Raw genomic sequence first — 20,261 nt, 5'->3', positions numbered from 1 at the left:
CTGTAACAGCTGGGCAGTAACAACTGGGCAGTAACTAACAGTTGGGCAGTAACTAACAGGTGGGCAGTAACTAACAGCTGAACAGTAACAGCTGGGCACTGACGGTAACAGTTGGGCAGTAACAGTAACAGCTGGGCGGTAACTGTAAAAGCTGGGCGGTAACTAACAGTTGAAGAGTAACATCTGGGCAGTGACGGTAACAGTTGGGCAGTAACAGTAACAGCTGGGCAGTAACAGTTGGGCAGTAACACTAACAGCTGGGCAGTAACAGTTGGGCAGTAACACTAACAGCTGGGCAGTAACTGTAACAGTTGGGCAGTAACAGCTGGGCAGTGACAGTAACAGCTGGGCAGTAACACTAACAGCTGGGCAGTAACAGCTGGGCAGTGACAGTAACAGTTGGGCAGTAACTGTAATGGTTGGGCAGTAACAGCTGGGCAGTGACAGTAACAGTTGGGCAGTAACAGCTGGGCAATGCTGGTGCGAAAGGGCGTTTCATTCAGATGTTTGAATCCAGTCTAATAAGAAAGGACTACTGAAGCTTGTGATATGAACTGTGTAATTAAATACAGGCACAATACATACAAAATATCAAATTATATGATTTGTGGCATGAGCTACAGTGTGTACTGCCAAATAGATGCCTGGGATGTTTTGTAGTGCACTACAGTGGCTTACACGTGGAGAGGAGTTAGAAACCCATAAATTTAATGACTGACTCATTCAATAAAAGCCGTGTGTTTAATAAGAAGCTATTTATAACGTGGCCTTCGTTTAAAAGATTAGAAGCGTATTTGGGCTCCTGAGAACAGCCAATGAATAAAACGCGCTCTTCCCCTTTAAGAAACCGGAAGTGACGAGGGAGTTCGGCGGGCCTGATGGTGGGTTTATTTTGGTGCTGAGCTGTGGTTTGTGTTTCGACTGTGCGATGTCACCAATCCGCTTCGCCATTCCCCTGTGCGCTTGGCGGCACTTGAGTGTTTTAAGAAGCGTCCAGAGCCTCAGAGGGAGGCAGTGTGGAGGCGCTCGGCCGCGGTGCTCCTCCACAGGGCTCAACGGCGAGAGGAGCATGGAGGAACTCCTACGCAGGACCGTGACTCCACTGCCCACCTACGAGACGAGGGACAAGTCCCCCCCGCCGCCCGACTCCAACAGCCTGGAGTTTATGTACTTCTACAGAAAGCTGAACAAAGAGCAGAAACTGGTGTTTCTCGAAAAGCTGTCAAAGGAGTTCGGAGTGGACCACAGAGGGGTCTCGGAGCTGGCAGTGAAACTGCTGGACACGCAGCTGCGGGACTCGGCCACAGTGCTGCAAGTGGAGGACAGACTCCGTTACAGTTTAACTCCCAGATACAGACACTTACTCGGCCATATAAGCAGGGTGGAGGGGGGAGTGAAGTTTTTGGTGGACCTCCGTGCAGATGTTATCGGCATTACGACTTCTAAAGTTACTGACAGTCCCCATATGCGGGTAACTACGCTGCTCTAGATAACTCCAGATAATGCTCTTAAGCAGATTGGTGTGACACGAGTTCCGCCGTGTGTTTAAGCAGTGCCGTTTGCGAAGTTTGGAAAGTTATAATGTGCTTGGAAAAGTTTACATGACGTCAGCATCCCCCTTCGCCTACTTGGCCCGCGGTGTCCGTTACACACATTGTAAATAACACGGTGTCGCAGCAGCAGAGCGGGTGACTTTTGCCCTACTTAAAGGAGTAATCCACCCGTTTTTCAAATTTTCAGAAAAAGTCATATCATTCTTTTGAGATGTAAACGGAGTCGTTCAGAGTGGTTTCACATGAAATGGTTGATTGTAGAGAAACTTACAGACTCATATTTATTTGTGGTGATAGTAACCAGTGACCCCGACTACCAGTTCAACCTGCATGTGTCTGCCGAGTTTTTCTGTGTATTTTTAGTTGTTCTTTTAACGCCTGGGCCAGTATTCCTTGGCCACACCACACCCCTTCCACATATGTAATGTTGATGATGGTAAAATATTAATTAATCAGAAATAAGTGTACATTGGGGACTTTTTTGCCTTCCAGCAACCTACATGTACCCCTACACTATGAATGGATTAAAGTACGTTTTAAGTCAAGACTATCAAAAAGCAATGTGTCAGATATCTGGCAGCCTATATCGAACCATGTCATGTAATAGCTTTCTGCGAGGAAGCTTTTAGAGGCATTAAACTCTTCAGACGTCGCCGCAACTGTGAACAGTTCTGACTCTGCAAGTTTCTCTGGAACAGAGCATTTCACACCAACCCACTCTAAATGGCTTTTACCACTCAGCCTTTAAATTATGTAGAATTTAGAAGAAGTCGGTGGAGTTCCCCTTTGATGGCGAAAGCTGATTACTCAGTCACAAGCAGATAGTAATAGTGTGTTCGTTTTAGGCCTACTTCTGCTTAGTTGTGTGAACGGTAGACGACGTACAGTTGTAACTTTTTTAATGAATTTTTTTTGTGCACAAAAAAAAGTGAGAATCAGCTTTTTTTTCTGCATGTTTCGTTTATCTGTCTACATACTCTGTTTTCTGCACATATATTTCACATTTAAACCCATACTTAAGTAAAATCCTTTTAATGATCTTTTCAAAAAACCAACTTCAAGGTGGCAGTTCAAACACTACTAAAGAAGCCCTGAGTAACTTGCAGATCTGTTACCTGCATAACTTGAATCTACATAACAGAATGAAATTGAATACAAAAAGGAATAAGAAGCCAAATGTAAATGACTAAAATGTAACTGATTAAAAAGTAGATTCCCTTCCTCACAGATGTAGTTGAGGAGAAGTAAAAAAAAAATTATTAGAATATACTCAGGAAAAAATTTTTTATTTGAGTATGTGTAAGTTAAACTACGTTCAGACTGCAGGCAAATCAGGTTGACTGTCCATACTGTTATTTACAAGTGATCAGATCGGATTTGTGTGTCCAGACATCACCAACCTGCCTGCGTGGGTTGCTGTGGTAACGATGTAGGTGCGCTAGTGAAACGGATTTCAAACACAGATGCAGACTCCAAACTTCAGAGTTCTCTGGCATTAGCATGAATCTTTGGTGCTCTTCTCAAATCCCAGCACTTCCATTAGTCTGGATTTAAGATCACTGTTGTTTGTCGTGTTGTGAGTGACGTAAAATCCAATTGGAATTATATTTCAAACCATCTCCAGGTGCAGTTTCTTTAGGCTTTGGTCTGGATACAGTCTGGATGTGCCAAAAGTCAGATTTTGGGCTGCCAGTCTGAACAAGGCCTTAGTAACTGTAACTAGTTACTGCCCACATCTGGTTGTGCTGCCCACATACTGGTTAGGTCACTTGGGCTACTTTGCTGTTGTTCAGACATTCATTTTCAAGCTTTAGCGTTTTATTTTAGACTGAAGCGTCCCCAGAGAAGAAGAGTAGTATCTAACCACCTGTGTTGAAAGATTATGGCTGTGCTGAGACGGTTAAAAACATCATTTTTTTGTTTGTTTTGTGTGTGTGTGGTTTTTTTTTTTTTTTACTTTTCAAGTTGTTTTTTTAACTTAAGGAAATAACATCACTTTTACTGGATGCTGGTTTTAGGCTATTTCACACACACATTTGATCACAACTATGGGATTATATTTTATTTTGCTGGTGCTAAAAGGTGGTAATGTGCTGAATAGTCAAGCAGGGTGTAGACTGATATAAATTCTGAACTTTGTTTTACACAGAGTCACTCCTTCTAGATGATCTGTGTTTCTTTTTTTGACCAACACCTGTTGTTAATCAATTCTTAGCTTAGCTTGGCTTTGCTCCTATAGCCAATTTGTGTCCTGGTGTTAGGGTATAATTCCTGTGGTGATATGGTATCTCAGGAGCTTTGGTCTGAGAGATGGTCTGAATGGTATATGCTATTGAGCCTCATCAGCAAAATGTAGATCATTCATATCTGGTGATTCTGAACAGGAGGTGATAGAGCACTCATTTCCAGGTGTGTTGCCTAAGCTTGAAAATCTAACTGCTCATCAACTCCGGGATTCTTGCTTAGCATGGCACCATTTTCAGTATCTCGCCTCCAGGTATTATTTGGCCTCTTTACAGATTACTGGAGATGCAGGAGGGATTTATTAGTTTATAATGCGCTGTGTCAACATATTTTTTTTGTAGCTACGGTCACACTTTCTCCAAAATCTGTGCTGCTGTTGAAACGCCCAAAATGTTGTCTTAAATGGAGCATATTTGAAATGGCACCTAATATTATTTGCTGGTGATGTGACTAGAGAATCGACCTAGACTGGGTTATGAAGTAGCTTTAATGTTGAGTCATTTCAGTTTCAGAAGTTGCCAAGGTTATTTCGTAAGAGAATGTGCCTGTCTTTCTTTTATTGATTATACTGTGACTTAATTTACATTCTTTAACCGCAGTCTCAAATTCATACAGAGTTGCACGTCTACACTTTCTTAAAAGCTCTGATTAAAAAGCATGAGTGAAGGATCATTTGAGCAGTGCATTGTCAATAAAGTAGTTTGAACTCATAATTGACACAGAGGAAGAATCAAAGGAACTTCAAAAGCACTGTGGAATGATTTAAAGCACTCTAGACCAGACAGCGCATCACGCATCACTGTTTGCCTGCTCGCAAACGCACTGGGGAAACGCTGAAACTGTGTTTGATGTTCATAGCCAGGTTAAATGAAGCAGAATTTAAGAAATCAAATTTTTCATTGGACATCAGAAGGGAAAACGATTTGACCACTTTGTCTCATCAGTTTCAGTTGGATTCTGTTTCTCCCATCAGAATCCAGAACCCAAATATTGAGACATGCAAACAGATAAAGAGGCATGTACTGAAAGAACAAAGGCATGCAGAGCTTTAAACAGACTTGAAGATGCGAGAGTGGGCCATCCTTTCAAGACGTTCAGGACGTTCAGCTAGGCCTTGAAACTTAAGAGGCTTTCTTGTGTGATTTTTTTTTTATTTATTTATTTTTGCTAGCTGTTGTTTCTAGTTCTCTTGTAGGCTTCTGATGCGGCTGCTTAAACCTTTACTGATTTGGCAGGAGTTGTTGCCCTTTTTTCAGTATTAACATTTGCATCATTAACATCGATTTTCCAAACAGAATAGTGTTCCCTTAAAAAAAAAAAAGCAATTTCTGTGTACTTTAAAATATTCAGAAAAAGAGGACTATGGCTTTTCCTGAAACCAAAAGTAGCATAATTGTCCAATAATGAATTCATCACGTAAGCCTGCATGGTATATGGGCCATGCACTCAGGGCTGTAAGTCATTTTAGCTTTGCAGCAGTTCAAAGCTATATGCTCCGAACTTGCTGATCCTGTTTTGCCTGGGTTGTTCAGGGATTCTGAGGGAGCGTGAAATAGGGTTTCAAGTTCTGCGTTACTTTGTTGTCATCAAATGTGAGGGTCAGTAATGCCGTAAGAAAATGATTTATAGGAGAAAGACTGTAATGGCTTTGTGGGACACATGTTTATCCAGCGCTTCTTTTGAAATCAAGAATATTAATAGGGAATGGGTCTGCCTTTGCTGCAGTAACAGCCTCTGTGCTTCTAAGGTGTTGGAACATTGCTATTAGAATTTGATTGCGTTCAGCTCCAAGAGCATTAGTGAGGTCTTTGTATTACCAAGGATGTCCTAACTTCAAACCAAATGAATCAACTGTCTCTCTAAACCTGGGCTTTGATACTTAAGCTGTGAGTAATTCTTGTATGCGTAGACATGAAAGCCTGAGGTTAATGATGAACAGTCCATTCGAAAACGTGTGAAACATGAAGTCTCCACGACCACCATGTAAATGTTCATTTAAGTAATAACTGATGTATATTCTTTGTATCTATGTAGTATGATGTGCTTCCACTGCTACATAAGCATATCCTTGCTGGTGGAACAAAAACTCAAATCTCCAAAATGATTTTACAAGAGAAGAGGAAACATAATGGACCTCTTAATGGACGTTAATGTACCAGGATTTTCTGACTGTTTCTATAGGTCCAGTCATCATAACATTTTAACACGCTGGAAAGGGTAGCTGGTGTTTTCACATAAAAAAAAAAGAAAAAAGAAAGAACAACAAAAGTGGAGACGCAAGGTTTATGAATGCTTCTTTACGTGATTGATCCCACAAAGATAAAGGAAAAAAGTGACCTCTGTTGTCCACCTCCATCGGTCCCTATTTGGTCAGAGGATCTCCCTAATTGGTTCAGTTTAGTTCTTGTCATGAACCCCTTAAAATCTCAGGCTTATAGCATAATAGGCTTATTATTCACTAACTAAAGGGACTTCAGTGCAAACTAGCTGAGCAATTCTTGTAATAAAGAAGTGTGTAATAAAACATTGGCTGGGCCCTGGCCGTTTAAGGGGTTGACCCTGTCCTAGAGCAGGTTTGGCATGAGGCATAATTTGTCATGGTGATGGAGCTGTGTTGCTGTGGTAATCCACCAGCATGAGACAGAAAGTCAGTTAGATTGAAGTAAACTTAAAGTAAGCTGGCTAAGCAAGTTAAGCATTAATGATGTGCATCAAATATCTGTTGCATTGCCTATGATGATCTGCAAAAGATGTAAGTTTGAATGAAAACTTGCATTTTAAAGTCTTTCTCTTTTTTTTCATTCCTTCATCTGTTGCCCTTACTCTTCTCCGCCCTGCCCTCCATCATGTCACCAAACTTGAGAATCTCACAGTCTATATTTCAAAGGGTTTTGATCAGCCGCGAGGCTATTGAAATACAGATTTGTCCCAGACTTGCTCTCTCTCTCCTGCTTTGTGTGAGGAGAAATGTGGGTCTCTCTCTTGCTAGAGGCAGAGAAGCAGCTGCACTTTTAAGTACAGCATGGCAAAAATGCTTCGGAAACGCTGCCGATGGATAAATCAACATATACGATTATTTATCCTCATTGCTAAATTTGGCCTGTATTAGACGTATGCACGCATGCCTCATTTCTACCCGGATAAACTTCATGTGTGTGTATGAACAGGTATCTTACATGCACACAAATGTTGACCGCTGCAGTTTTGAAAGTTTTGGGTGGAGGGATGATGCCGTATATCTGTGTGAGATTCCCTGATTTACCCCTGGCCCTGGAGGAAATTCAGCCATGTAAGCAAATACAAATTTGTGCAGGGTGCAGAATTTTAAGTGCTGCCAGTTGGCCTTGCGTGTAAAGTGGAATAACATCCTGCAAGTGCTTAAAAGTAATTTCTCTGTCCGAAGTGGGTTTGATAATTTTTAAAGTTAAGTGGAAATGTGCCTAGTTTGGGGGCTGTGGTCCAGGGATAGCACTTAGACTAGGCCTGTGATTGACAGAAAAGTGAAGTGATGTAGACTATATCCGTACCCCTGCTGCAATGAGAAATAGCATGCTGTCCCCTGTGCTCCTCTTCCTCCTGGGCAGCTTTCCTGCTCTAACCAAGCTGCTCACTGGTGCAGCACTGCAGGTGATGGGAAGTGTTACTGTTTGGGATTTAATGGCTCAGGTTCATTTACTGCATTTACTTGAATTTTTAATTTGATCTATTTATTTTTTTGTATGTCTGCTGACAGTAGAGATGCACCACATATCTGCAGCCAATACACTGATCAGGCATAACATTATGACTCCTTGTTTCTGTGCTCACTGTCCATTTGATCAGCTCCACTTATGATATAGATGCACTTCGTAGTTCTACAATTACAGACTGCAGTCCATCTGTTTCTCTGATACTCTGTTAGCCACCTTTTAGGATGTTCTTCAGCGGTCAGGACCCTCACAGACCCTCACATGGTGTTTAAAACCTCCAGCAGCACTGCTGTGTCTGATCCACTTATACCAGCACAACACACACTAATACACCACCACCACGTCAGTGTTACTGCACTGCTGAGAATGATCCACCACCCAAATAGTACCTGCTCTGTGAGGGTTCATGGGGGTCTTGACCACTGAGGAACAGGGTAAAAGGGGGCTAACAAAGTATGCAGAGAAACAGATGGACTACAATCTCTAACTGTAGAACTACAAAGTGCACCTAGCTGATAAAATGGACAGTGAGCGCTTGTAGATAGAAACTTTATGTACGTAAAGTAAATAGTATATAAAGTAAAAGATTTTGTTTAACTAGGTCTGGGCTGAATGGTTCAGTAGACAGCTAACAGCGGGCTAACAGACCACTCCAGTAATATTCAGAGTTTGGCTTTGCTGGAGGAAATTTGCCACATACAAAGTTAAAAATATGCCATTTGGATGTCTGTTATAAACTTCAAATGTCTGTGGTTAAGCAGAGCTGACCTGAGCATCAAACCATGCATGGGAAGTGAACATAACTACTAGCTTGGTGTAGACAAATATAAAAGTGCTAGCGGAAATTATTATTGTACTCGGACTACATTAAATTATATTAAATGATCAGACTTTTATTCACAATCGAATTTGAATGTTCTTGTTAAAAAAACAGTTCGATGTGATCTAAATTTAGTATAATAAATTGTGAGTACACACTACCATATTATTACTTTAGCCATATTATTCAATCAATTCAAAACATTTCTTCTGACTTGTTTTCAGAAATGGACATTGATGGGTTCATGATTAAAATCGGTCCAATATTAGATGCACAGCTGACAGCTGCAACCGGTAATTTAGCTCTGTATTTTTCCACTCGTGAATTAAGTGACTTCTGTGTAGTGATGGGTTGTTTCTTTCTTTGCAACTTACTGGGATGGATAGGATCAGAAGGTTTCTGATTTGATTCCCTGTCCAGGCAGAAATGCCACTGCATTCCTAACTCTGTGTTATCTGAGAAAATGTCTTCTCAGTTTACTTGCCTGTCAGAAAGAAAGAAGTGTGGCTGAATGTGAGAAGAAATACAATAACAGGTGAAATATTTGTAGACTTTCTGCTAGGCAGACTAGGGCTGTTTAAGGTCAGACTATGATTCTTCACCTTGGGAACGTGTGTGTGTGGGTGCAGGGGGATAGTTTGATTGACAGGCATTTATGTTTAGCTTGTTATCTCTCGGAAGAGCCCACATGGACATGGAAATGTGTGCTTGAGGGTGCATGTATACCACTGTCCACGTTTGTCTTTGTTTCTATGTGACTGAGCACAAGAGTGCAGTTCTTTAATGAAAAATAGGGACGTCTGCTTGCTAAAATGGCAGTGTGTTTACCTGCGATCTCTTTCTCCTCTCTTGAAGCACATCTTTAATAAAAACATCTTTAGGGCATGCAAACAGTCCTGTAATGCAGCAGCCTGCACAAAGCAATGAGCAAGCGGGCTGCAGATGATCAGAAATATTAAATGTGCCATGAAGAATTAAGATGTTGTGTGCAAATATAACATAATCCAGATGAAAATTAAATTAGTGTTTAATTAGCTTCTTTCAACCAGTTCTTTCATAGCTGGATTAGGGACAGATTTCATTAGGCTCTGTACAATGCTTTTCAAATAACAGTGCTTTATTTAAGCATCTTATTTAGTCTAGCTTGACTGTATAGACACATGGTTAGTTCTTGCATTAAATGTTCTGTCTGTTTGTGTTTTAGGATCTTAACAGCACTTTGAAGAGCCTCCTGTCTGAGTGGTTCTCTGTTGGGCTGCTCCGGCTAGAGAGAATCACCTGGCAGTCCCCTTGTGAGCTTCTTCAGAAGATCAGCCAGTAAGACAAGCTCTCACACACATACACCATGCTTTTTTTATGTAATATACACCAATCAGGCATAACATTACAACCACCTCCTTGTTTCTACCCTCATTGTCCATTTTATCAGGTGCACTTTCTAGTTCTACAGTTACAGACTGTAGTCCATCTGTTTCTCTGCATACTTTGTTAGCCGCCCTTTACCCTGTTCTTCAGGGGTTGGCCCCTCACAGACCAGGCACTATTTGGGTGGTGCATCATTCTCAGCACTGCAGAAACACTGACGTGGTGGTGGTGTGTTAGTGTGTGTTATGCTGGCCTGAGTGGATCAGACACAGCAGTGCTGCTAGAGTTTTTAAACTCTTGTCCACTCAGTGTCCACTCCATTAGACACTCCTACCTTGTCAGTCCACCTTGTAGATGGAAAGTCAGAGACGATAGCTCATCTGTTGCTGCGCAGTTTGTGTTGGGCATCCTCTAGTCCTTCATCAGTGGTCACAGGACGGTGCCCACAGGACGCTGCTGGCTGGATATTTTTGGTTGGTGGACTATTCTCAGTCCAGCAGTGACACTGAGGTGTTTATAAATTCCAGCAGCGCTGTTGTGTCTGATCCACTCAGACCAGCGCAACACACACTGACACACCACCACCACATCAGTGTTAGTGCAGTGCTGAGAATGATCCAACACCCAAATAGTACCTGCTCTGTGAGGGTCCATGGGGGTCCTGACTCTCTTAGACTACAATCTGTAATTGTAGAACTACACCTATGTAGTAAGTGGAGCTGATAAAATGGACAAATGAATATCGAAACAAGGAGGTGGTCATAATGTTATGCCTGACCAGTGTGGATTGAAGGCACTCAAAAATAGTTTTAATTTATATGTCTGTAGACGTGAGATCAGACATGAGATCTACAAGCAAAGGATGCATTGATAATGAAAAGCTGTGAAAAGCACAGTATTTTGAAACATCTCTTCAATGTCTGTTTTTCCAGATATGAGGCAGTCCATCCAGTGCGTAACTGGACAGACATTAAACGTAGAGTTGGACCCTATCGACGGTGCTATGCCTTCACTCATGCCTCCATGCCTGGGGAACCTTTGGTGGTCTTGCATGTTGCTCTCACACAAGATATTTCAGATAACATCCAAGTGAGTGGCCAGGGACTCACCCTTGGTTTAGTCCCTACTTTACACATCTCAGTTCAGTCAGCAGTGAATAATAATCAGTAACCATGTTTACTTGTGGAAGAATTCACTGGTTCCAAATGAACTTGATATATGTACCTTAAACTCAGTTATCTGATGAAAATAGACATCTGCATGAACAGTATGTGAAATTAGAACTAAATTCATGCATATGCATTGAGCAGCATTTACTGTCAACTTAACAAATACACATACAGTGGCCTTTTGATCCGTCACATTGATGGAGTTCTTTATTAGTCCAAATTTGTAATCTATTAAATGTGCCAAAATATAAAAATAATTGATATTTGAATTGATGGAGCCAAACTAGATCTTAGATAATAACTACTTAAGAAGAGCTCTGGAAATTGTTTAATGTGTCATCAATATACATAAAACTAATACTTATTAAAATGTTATTTGGCTAGGCTCAATCTATTAATCCACTTTGAGATTCATTACTGACAACCCTCACAGCACTAGCTCATTTTTATTTATAAATCACTCTCCGGCCAAATGCCAGCTCATAACTCTTCTGTGATCTCTATAAATAATTCGCTCTAGTGACTGAATCACCTACCAGGCACCTAGAGATTTTACTAAACTGGGAAAATCTGCTTTTAGCTATAATAAACAAATGAGCTGGAATTCACTACAGGAGTCTGTAAAACTCGGCTCGCTCACTCAGTCATGTTAAACTTTTAATTTCTAGTTATCTTGAGACCACCTGCAAGTTTTAGTTGAATTTTATTTATTTTTTTCCCTTTGTCCCTTTTTATTTTAATATAATTTTATTAGGTTGATTAAAATATTAATTTAATGTGTTTTTTTTATTCTTTCCCTTTTTAATTGAATCTTAATTCTCTTCATTTTTTGTTTCATGTTACTGTTATTATTGTTCATACAGTTCTTTTCATTTTAGTGTATACTCATTAAATTCCATCTTAATTTCTTCTCAGTCCCTTTGCATTGTAAGTGTTTGGCTGTATTTAAAATGAAGATCACCTTCAGTGTGTTTTTGAGTGAAAATTGATTGTTGTGTTATTCTGGCTTTTAAAATATCATTTTCTCAGGTGTGTAAGACTTTTGCCCGGGACTGTATATATGGATTTGCAAAAAAAAAACATCTCACAAATTGTGTGGCTGGTAGAGAAAAATTGATTACATATTTGACTTTACCATGCAAGAATATGCATAAAACAAACATCAACAAACCTATTACAAACCAGCTTGATTACTGAAGGATTGTTAGCCTGCATGTAAACATGGCTAGTATCAAGATTTACAGACTTTTGCAAGACTTATTGCTGTAGTTATTTTGTCTGACTTTATTGTTGTCTCTTTTTTACAATTAACAGTTTATTTGCACATACAGGTTTGCAGATACAGATATTGTGGAATGTACATACTCATGGTTAACAGTGGGCATTGTAAACTGAATAAGGAAGGGGAGAATACATTAATTAATTAAAATAATTTAAAAGGGGGGGTGGGGGGAGAAAAATGGGAGAATATTGAAACATTTAATTCCGTGCCTCAAGATATGACATTAGCAATTGCCAAATTTGCCAGAACTTATGCATTTTCTGATTTGAGTTGTAGGTCAGTTGCTCTAATGGAAGTACTGTTGTAACCTGGGAAAAAAACACAAAAGCAAAATACATTTCTTGGCCAAAGACACCAATATGAAAACTGTATCTTATCACATGACCAAAAACAGTGCATACATGTACCTCTGTCCTGTTTACATTTATTGTTCTCTCTTATTCTATTGTCAGAGTATTGTGAGAGAGTTTGCAACACTGGACGCAATAGAGGAGGTCCAAAAGATCAACTCTGCCATCTTCTACTCCATCTCCTCCACACAGGCCGGTCTGCAGGGAGTGGAGCTTGGTAATTACCTCATCAAGAGGGTGGTCAGAGAATTGCAGGTTAGTGTGAGCAGATTAGAATGACTGCCTGAGATCTTAGAGACAGCGAATGCTCTGTTGCATTGGGGAAAAAAACGCATGAAGGTATCAAACATACTGCACAACATATGGTGATTATGTTGTGATTCTAAATGTTAGCAATACTGTGGTTCTACCATGTGGAGGAGGAAGTGTCATCCAGCAGAATGGGGTTAAACTGAGCATTTAGAGATCTGGAGAGAGATGGAGTGGTCCACCCACACAGGGTATGAGTACTGTACACAGTAGTTTAGCCTCTGATTGAGGAGCAAACTATACAGCTTGTTACTGTCAACCACACAGTTAGACATGCTGAAGTCATGCTTTTCACTGCTGTCCGTATGGTCCACTAACAACCACTCTCTATACCACATGGATTATGGCTGACAGATACCATACCTTTCTGTAGCTGAATACAAGAATAACATGTTTTGCAGCCATACAGTTGTCCAAAAGCCCTGTCAAGTATTTGACTTAACCAAGAGTGCCTTGCTCTAATGTCTTCCACAGATCTCTCTGACATGTTATTATGAGGATCAGAGTAAAAGCCGTATTTGAACATTGAGTGTCTGTCACAGACTAGTACTTTCCTGATATCTTCCAGAAGCTACTTGTGCTTAATTGATCAGTGTAGGTAAACAAATCATAGGACTGTGGGCACTAATTTAGAGCTTGGTCTTAGACCACTGGAGCACCAAGCAATTTGTGGAAGTGAATTGCTTGACTCATGCAGAAAAAAAGGTTGTCCCTACATGTAATTCTCTGTAGGCACAGATGTCCTGTCTCTCTTATTTAAGGCAGTGGAGATGAAGCACTTTAGTTATTGTTTACTCATATAAATTTGGTAAAAGGCATAAGACTGGAACATCATATACACCCATCAGCAGAGTAAAGTGTGGGATTACATATTCTCTTTCATATCCATGGAGAGACCGAGTGAGAAACTAACAAAAAACTAATGAAATCTCAGCTGTCAACCTGACATGAACGGATATGGAAAACATGGCGTGTCTGAGAGTTGTGTGCTCGCTTTATTGGATGATGGCAGAATTGAATGAGGGAGGGAAAAAAAACAAGTGGCACTCAGGTTTATAGATTCAGATGACTTTTTGCTTCATGGAAAATGTTGATGAAATAAAGTGCAGGGTGGCTGTTTGTGTAATGGAGGTTAAGCCCTGTTAAGAGCTCTCAGAAGAGGCCTGTGGGGTTGCTGTTTTCGCTGAGAGCTGAGCGAAGGAGCGGGGCCTGCTGCTGGATGGGAAATGGGACAGGGCACAGACACAGGGCTGATGGGCATTATTTCATGCAAATGGCCCATACTGGCAAGATTTGTACTCATGCCGCAGTGAATGAGGTCTGTATAGGGTGTGTCAGTGATAAGGGTGCTGCATGGGAAATGCCTTTGCTGTTGGAAAGAGTGTTTTACTGCCAGTGCTCATCTAAATAGTATTGTAATGTGTTTTGGTGTGGAGAAAAAGAGAGCAAGAGAAATCATGTAAGAATAGGGTCAGTGTGGCTGATTATGATGGGGGAGTGCTGGACTGTGTATGTGAGTGAATGATTGGTGCAGTGTGTCCCACTGCAAACAGGAGGAGTGAAGGTGACTCACTCTGCCACTGGGGAGCCACTACAGTGATGGATGGAAGATGGAAGGAGGGAGGGGGGAAAAAGAAAAAAAGGTCATAGTGTGATTTAGGAGGAGGAGAAAAGGGTCTAGTTGTCTTTCTGCATTGTACTCATGGGACTCTTCTGTTCTCACTCTTTCTCTCCCCCTCCCTCTTCCTCTACCACTTCCTCTATGCCTGCTGACCAAGGATTTGCAGTAAATTGAGCTGATGAATAGAAAGTGACCCCCAGATACGCTTATTCTCACTTCCTCAGAGTATGTGATGGAGAATACACAGATGAATGAGGAAGTGAGGCTGAGACATAGAAAACAGACTTAAACTCTCTCCCCTCAGGGGTCCTGTCTGACACCTTTTGGCTTAGTTAGAGTCAAATATAGACAGGGGGGAGAGAGAGAGAGAGAGAGAGAGAGAGAGAGAGAGAGAGAGAGAATTTGTATGTGGGTCCATGTCTTAGTCCAAGAGGAAAAAAGAACCGTGGGGGAGTCAATATGGTTGAGTGTAGCGAGGCAGCAAAGGGGAAAGAGGCTGTCTGAACTGGCCCTGGATCTAAAGAGTTCCTTTTGTGCTTCCATGAGGTGCAGCATGTCCTGTACGTAGGGCTATGCATATACACTGTATATATAAATAAAAATCATAAGTATATATAAGATCAGATTTTCCATGTAAGTATGGAATTTCACGGAATTACGCCCCATTTCAACATTAGGTGCCTAACAATTTTTCACACGTCTGCATGTTATGAGTGACATACATGTGTAGCTATGTGCATCATATACATAACAGGCAAAATAATTACATTGCGGCTTGTTTTTGTCCCAGCAGGCTACCTTAACAAACGCCACTTTGAAGCAGCAGCCAGTTCAAATATCAAAACCGTTAAATTCATTTTCAGCCAAGTGTGGATCCAAGCACTACCCCAGTGACTGTTCTGAATCAGATAATGGGTTATTCTTTGAGGTCTGCTAACTGTGCCTTACATTTACTTTCTGCTTGCTTACGAGAGTCACTCACTAGGAAAACCATCAAATACCTGTCAATCATGTATTTTTGGAGGCATATCTGTAGCCAAAAAGATCCAAAAAACCTCACAATGTTAAAACTCACACTATTCTCACACTGATTCACAAAGTGTGGTTCATCTGTGTGAAACTCAATACCAAACTGTTCATATGTGTAATAATAATAGTTGTGTGCAAAAACTCAGAGGTACAATAATTTGAACTGCTTTATACTAGATGATTCATATTTATTATTACAGTCACCGCCACTTTACTATATTCATAAGTAAATCTTGTGTACCTATTGCAGTTTTTCTCTTTATCTTTGTTTTAAATTATTAAAGTGTTTATTCTTTTACATAAATGGTTGCAACTGTAACAACAGCGATTTCCCTCTGGGATCAATAAAGGATTCTGATTCTGATATATGCTTTACAATATTTGTTCCTTTAAGAGTTTCAATAACAGTATTAATATGTATTTAAATAGGAGTGCACTTTAATGCATTCAGCCATTTAATATGAAATGGTAAAAAAAAGAAAATAAATAACCTAACCATAAATAATTAAGCCAATAACTGAGTATGTTAGTTTTTAGCTTCCATAACATATTTGGTCTAACAGAGGATAAAAAGAAAAAACTGGAATCACACATTAAAAACAGGCTTTGAGAAGAAAAAAAATCTGAATCTGCAGGGTCTGCTGAAAACTGACTGCATCCTTCCTTTCTCCTCAGAGTGAGTTCCCCCACATGGCTCAGTTCTCCAGCTTGTCTCCTATCCCAGGCTTTGCGGCCTGGCTACAGGGCTTCCTGGGCCAGTACAGGAAGGAGGGCCGTGCAGCTGAGCTTCTCTCTGAGCAAGAGTGGAGGGAAGTGGAGGAGGTGACCGGTGCTGCCCATGGAGCAGCAGCTCTGGAGACCCTTCGTGCTCTCCTCGGATCTGGGGAATGGCTGCGCTCCGAGCGGATGGTACGCACGCTGGAACCTGTGCTGATGCGCCTGTGTGCCTGGTACCTGTACGGAGAGAAGAGGCGGGGCTATGCCCTCAACCCCGTTGCCAACTTTCACTTGCAGAACGGCGCTGTCTTGTGGCGCCTGAACTGGCTCGCAGACACTAGCCCCAGAGGCATTGCAAACTCATGCGGCATCATGGTCAATTACCGCTACTTCCTGCAGGAGACCAGCACCAACAGCGCCACCTACTTGCAAAACAAAGTCATCACAGCTTCAGAGCAAGTGCTGAGCCTCGTCTCACAGTTCCACAAGAACAGTAAATTGTGAAATATCTCCTGATGCACTTTAACAGAGGGACAAAGCTCTCTACGGACATGCTTAGCAGTTAGCAGCACTGCTGTTTTTTTTTTTTTTTAAATGAGGAATAATACCTTGAAATCAATCTTTAATTGTTAAAATGATAAAGAGGCACAAGAACATACACTTTTACTGTTCAAATGATTGGAATCACGTTAAATTAATAATTGGTATTTCTTTCAATACTAAAGTAGACAAATCATAGTCTGGATACAATGGGTGTATTTAATATGCTTTATTTAATATTTTTGGGGTAATATCAAAGAGTTATTGAATGATAATATACTGTAATTATCTGATCATCGTAATCCCTTGAATCGTCTTCTGTCTGAAGTGTTGATCCTCACTTTTCAAAAACAAGACATTGTGGACATTCATTCTATTAGAACTTCATTCTAATGCAGCTTTGTCAGTCAATGTGGAATCATCTACAGCTCTGTTCATCATTCTGGACACAGTTTCCTTCAAATTAGTAAATACCTATTAAGTTCAGCATTGCAGAGTACAAACGTGACATTAAAATCACTTTACAGTACTGTGCAAAGGTTAGAGACCACCGATTTCTTTTTATAATGCCAAGCCATTAAGTACAAGTTATTCATTTTTCAGGATATGTTTTTTAATTAGATTTGGTGAAGTAAGTGAAAAAAACAGGAATTTCTAAAACAAAAGTAAAAAAAAAGGACATATAGAAAAAAATATGTATAGAGAATGGGAAACAGCCATGCCTGGTAGACCACCAAAACTGCCACCATCAATAAAACAGTACTAGGAGCTTTCATCTCAGAGAGATGCAAAATAATCAAGCTCTATTCTTGATCCAAATCTGTAAAAATCCACCAGTACCTGTCCATCCTTCCACTGTGAGAAAACAACTCAACACTGTGAGTCTGAAAGGATGTGTAGCTGTCAAGAAGCCCATAATGAGAAAAGAAAATAGGCTGAAAAAAGAACATTTCCAAATCAAATGATGAATCTGCTGGTGTTCTCAGAATAGTGACCACCTCATGGTCCAGAAAGCTACATCACTGAATGTGTTTGGGATTATTTGGATGATGAGAAGCAGAAAATGCAACCAGCTTCTAAGACTGAACTTTTGAGGTATGGAAAATTTCTTTGAAAAACTGACAGTTTCATGGACAGAATGACAGCTGTAATAAAGGCAAAGGGTGGATACATTAAATGCTGAAAAAATGTACGTTTTGTGCTTAAGGTTTGTTTAAAATTTCTCTTAGATAGTAATAGTGCTACTTTTTTGATCCCACAACCAGGGAAATTCCACCTCCGCATTTAACCCATCCGTGAAGTGAAACACCACATACACACTAGTGAACACACACTAGGGAGCAGTGAGCACACTTGCCCGGAGCGGTGGGCAGCCCCATCCACGGCGCCCGGGGAGCAGTTGGGGGTTAGGTGTCTTGCTCAAGGACACCTCAGTCATGGACTGTCAGCCCTGGTGATCGAACCGGCAACCTTCCGCTCACAGTGCCAGTTCCCTGACCTCCAGCCCACTGCCCCCTAGAATATGATTCCTACTTTTGCTACATGTTGACAAATTAATAACTTGTATTTAATGCCTGCTTTGACAGGAAATCAAACAAACAAAGGGTGGTCTTGTACACGTACCTGCAACAAAGCTGCTTTTATATCATTATACCGGTACTCCCAAACTTCAGAATGGTTCAAAGTGAGGCCTCACACAGTGAAGATCTGGACTATTTTTTTTTATGATTTTCTGACAGATCAATATCAACATTGTCCTACGTTTACAGTTAGTCCCCAAAATGGTGGGGCTAACAAAGAGCTTTTTGGGTCATTCTTTGCAATGTGCCAAACTTTGTTCTCTCATTTGAGATCATTTGAAATGAGCCCATTTTGCTTGTGCTGTTCTCTTCAGTAGAGTGCCCATGCAGGGTTTGCCAGTATTATCGTTTTGCTGCTTATTTTGTGGTTTGAAAGAGTTCAGGGTAATGAAGCGAGGAGAATCTATCAGCTCCTGTCATGTCCCTGCTTCACACTGTGTGTGTGTGTGAGTGAGAGAGAGAGAGAACAAGTGGGCGGAGGCTGCTGGAATAAATGAGGTTTTGATTTCTTCATTATTGTGATCTGCTTCACTCTGTGAAAAACTTCTGTGTACAAGCGTTGCATCTCTCTTTTTTTTCCCACTCATGGTAACATGAATGATCATTGAGTGAGTGAACAATTCATGCAAATGTGTCTCCCTCCCAGCACCTATTTGTTTGTTTATTTATTTATTGATTCATTTGTACTGAAAGATGGTCTCTAATACAGCTCAAACACTTTCTTGTTGAACGTTGTCTCAGCCCAGCTAACACTAAATGCCCTTTTAGTACAATTGATAATTATTGGATTTGTAAAACATCGTAAGGCAGGCATCAAAGTAAGCAGTCCCATGTTGGGTGAAGGTTAGATCAGGTCTGCAGTGTCTTTTTTAGCTGCCTTGGGGAAAACGTAACACTCCCTGGGACCAGGAGACACTTTATTCCTTCCCGTGTCTGGTCCCTGGAGACTGATAAGAGACCTCTGTGCTTCAAGTAGGGGCCCCTATCTGTTTTCAGTCTATTGTCGTGTAAAACATATCAGTGCAAGTTGACTGTGAAATTGCATTTTTACTCTCAAAGGAGGAATGCTGTTTTTTTTCACTCCCCTGAGCTGCATGGTGTCCTAGAAACTAATGAAGTAAGAAATAAAGTTGAAATAAATTGATAAATTTATGATATTCACTTAAGCAGAACACGGGAAGGAAGAAAAAAAAAGACGGTGTTTAAAGGATGCCCTTGAGAACCCTCTCCCACGGTGATGGAGAGAGAGAAGAAGAGAAAAGGAGGGGGGACGTACCTGTGGGGAGTGAATGCTTTGGAGGAATGTGGAGTCGCAGGCCCAAGGCTGCCACGCTACACTTCAACACCTCGAGGGTTTCAACTAAGGGGTAAACACATGTGGAGTTACTATGGCAACTGCTGGGACACTTAACATCCACTGCGGAGCTTCAGGCAGCGTTCATTTCTCTTCTGTATCAGTTCAGCCTGATCCAAGGATGATTTTTATACATCCTGATGCCTTTTGCCTCAGCCACTGGAGTGGTTTTTTAACATATGTCATAATTTCTTTATATAATAACTTTATTCATGTCGTTGATACTCTTACCTCTCCGTCCCCTTGTGTTCTTACAGAGATCAGCTGGAAAAGCACCAGTAAATTTTCTCTGCTGCAAAAAGGGCAGTGTTCTCTTGTTAGGTAGGCACATGGCATTGCAGTACAAGTGTTAGAAAGAGCACATCTGAGACTGCAGCTGTATTATGCTTTAACAGATTGGTTGAGTGTGTGGACAGCAGCACTTGAGAGGGAATCGGCTTACTGGCTGCGGAGCGGTGAAGAAAAAGGAGACGTTTTCCTTTCCACTTCTCTCAGGGATTACCCAGCCTGTCAGTCACTGCAGAAACAGTTGTATTGGACTTGGAAAAACATCTAGCTCTCTAGTTGGTATTCGTTCTATGTGGCTTTGTGTCTCTTTCTAGCACTTCAGATACAAGCACACATTGAGAAACAGAGAGA

The 20,261-nt window shown here is 40.9% G+C and overlaps 1 protein-coding gene across 1 annotated transcript; it reads left to right on the top strand.

Moving 5' to 3' along the window:
- Window positions 1-866: 866 nt before the first annotated feature.
- Window positions 867-17,880, top strand: mlycd (malonyl-CoA decarboxylase). The gene is made up of 5 exons (XM_017689130.2): window positions 867-1,471; window positions 9,511-9,623; window positions 10,604-10,760; window positions 12,575-12,727; window positions 16,107-17,880. The coding sequence occupies exons 1-5, from the start codon at window positions 929-931 to the stop codon at window positions 16,650-16,652; spliced, it is 1,512 nt and encodes a 503-aa protein (XP_017544619.1). The 5' UTR covers window positions 867-928; the 3' UTR covers window positions 16,653-17,880.
- The last annotated feature ends 2,381 nt before the right edge of the window (window positions 17,881-20,261 follow it).

The sequence above is a fragment of the Pygocentrus nattereri genome, chromosome 7, assembly GCF_015220715.1.
Source record: "Pygocentrus nattereri isolate fPygNat1 chromosome 7, fPygNat1.pri, whole genome shotgun sequence".
NCBI classification, from domain to species: domain Eukaryota; kingdom Metazoa; phylum Chordata; class Actinopteri; order Characiformes; family Serrasalmidae; genus Pygocentrus; species Pygocentrus nattereri.
Note: the sequence above shows the minus strand (reverse complement) of the source record. Positions and strands in the feature narration are given on the sequence as shown.

Coding starts and splice junctions, on each gene's coding strand:
- mlycd (XM_017689130.2), top strand. CDS start 929: ATGTCACCAATCCGCTTCGCCATTCCCCTGTGCGCTTGGCGGCACTTG. Junction 1,472..9,510: donor CTGACAGTCCCCATATGCGG/GTAACTACGCTG, acceptor TTTGTGTTTTAG/GATCTTAACAGCACTTTGAA. Junction 9,624..10,603: donor CTTCTTCAGAAGATCAGCCA/GTAAGACAAGCT, acceptor CTGTTTTTCCAG/ATATGAGGCAGTCCATCCAG.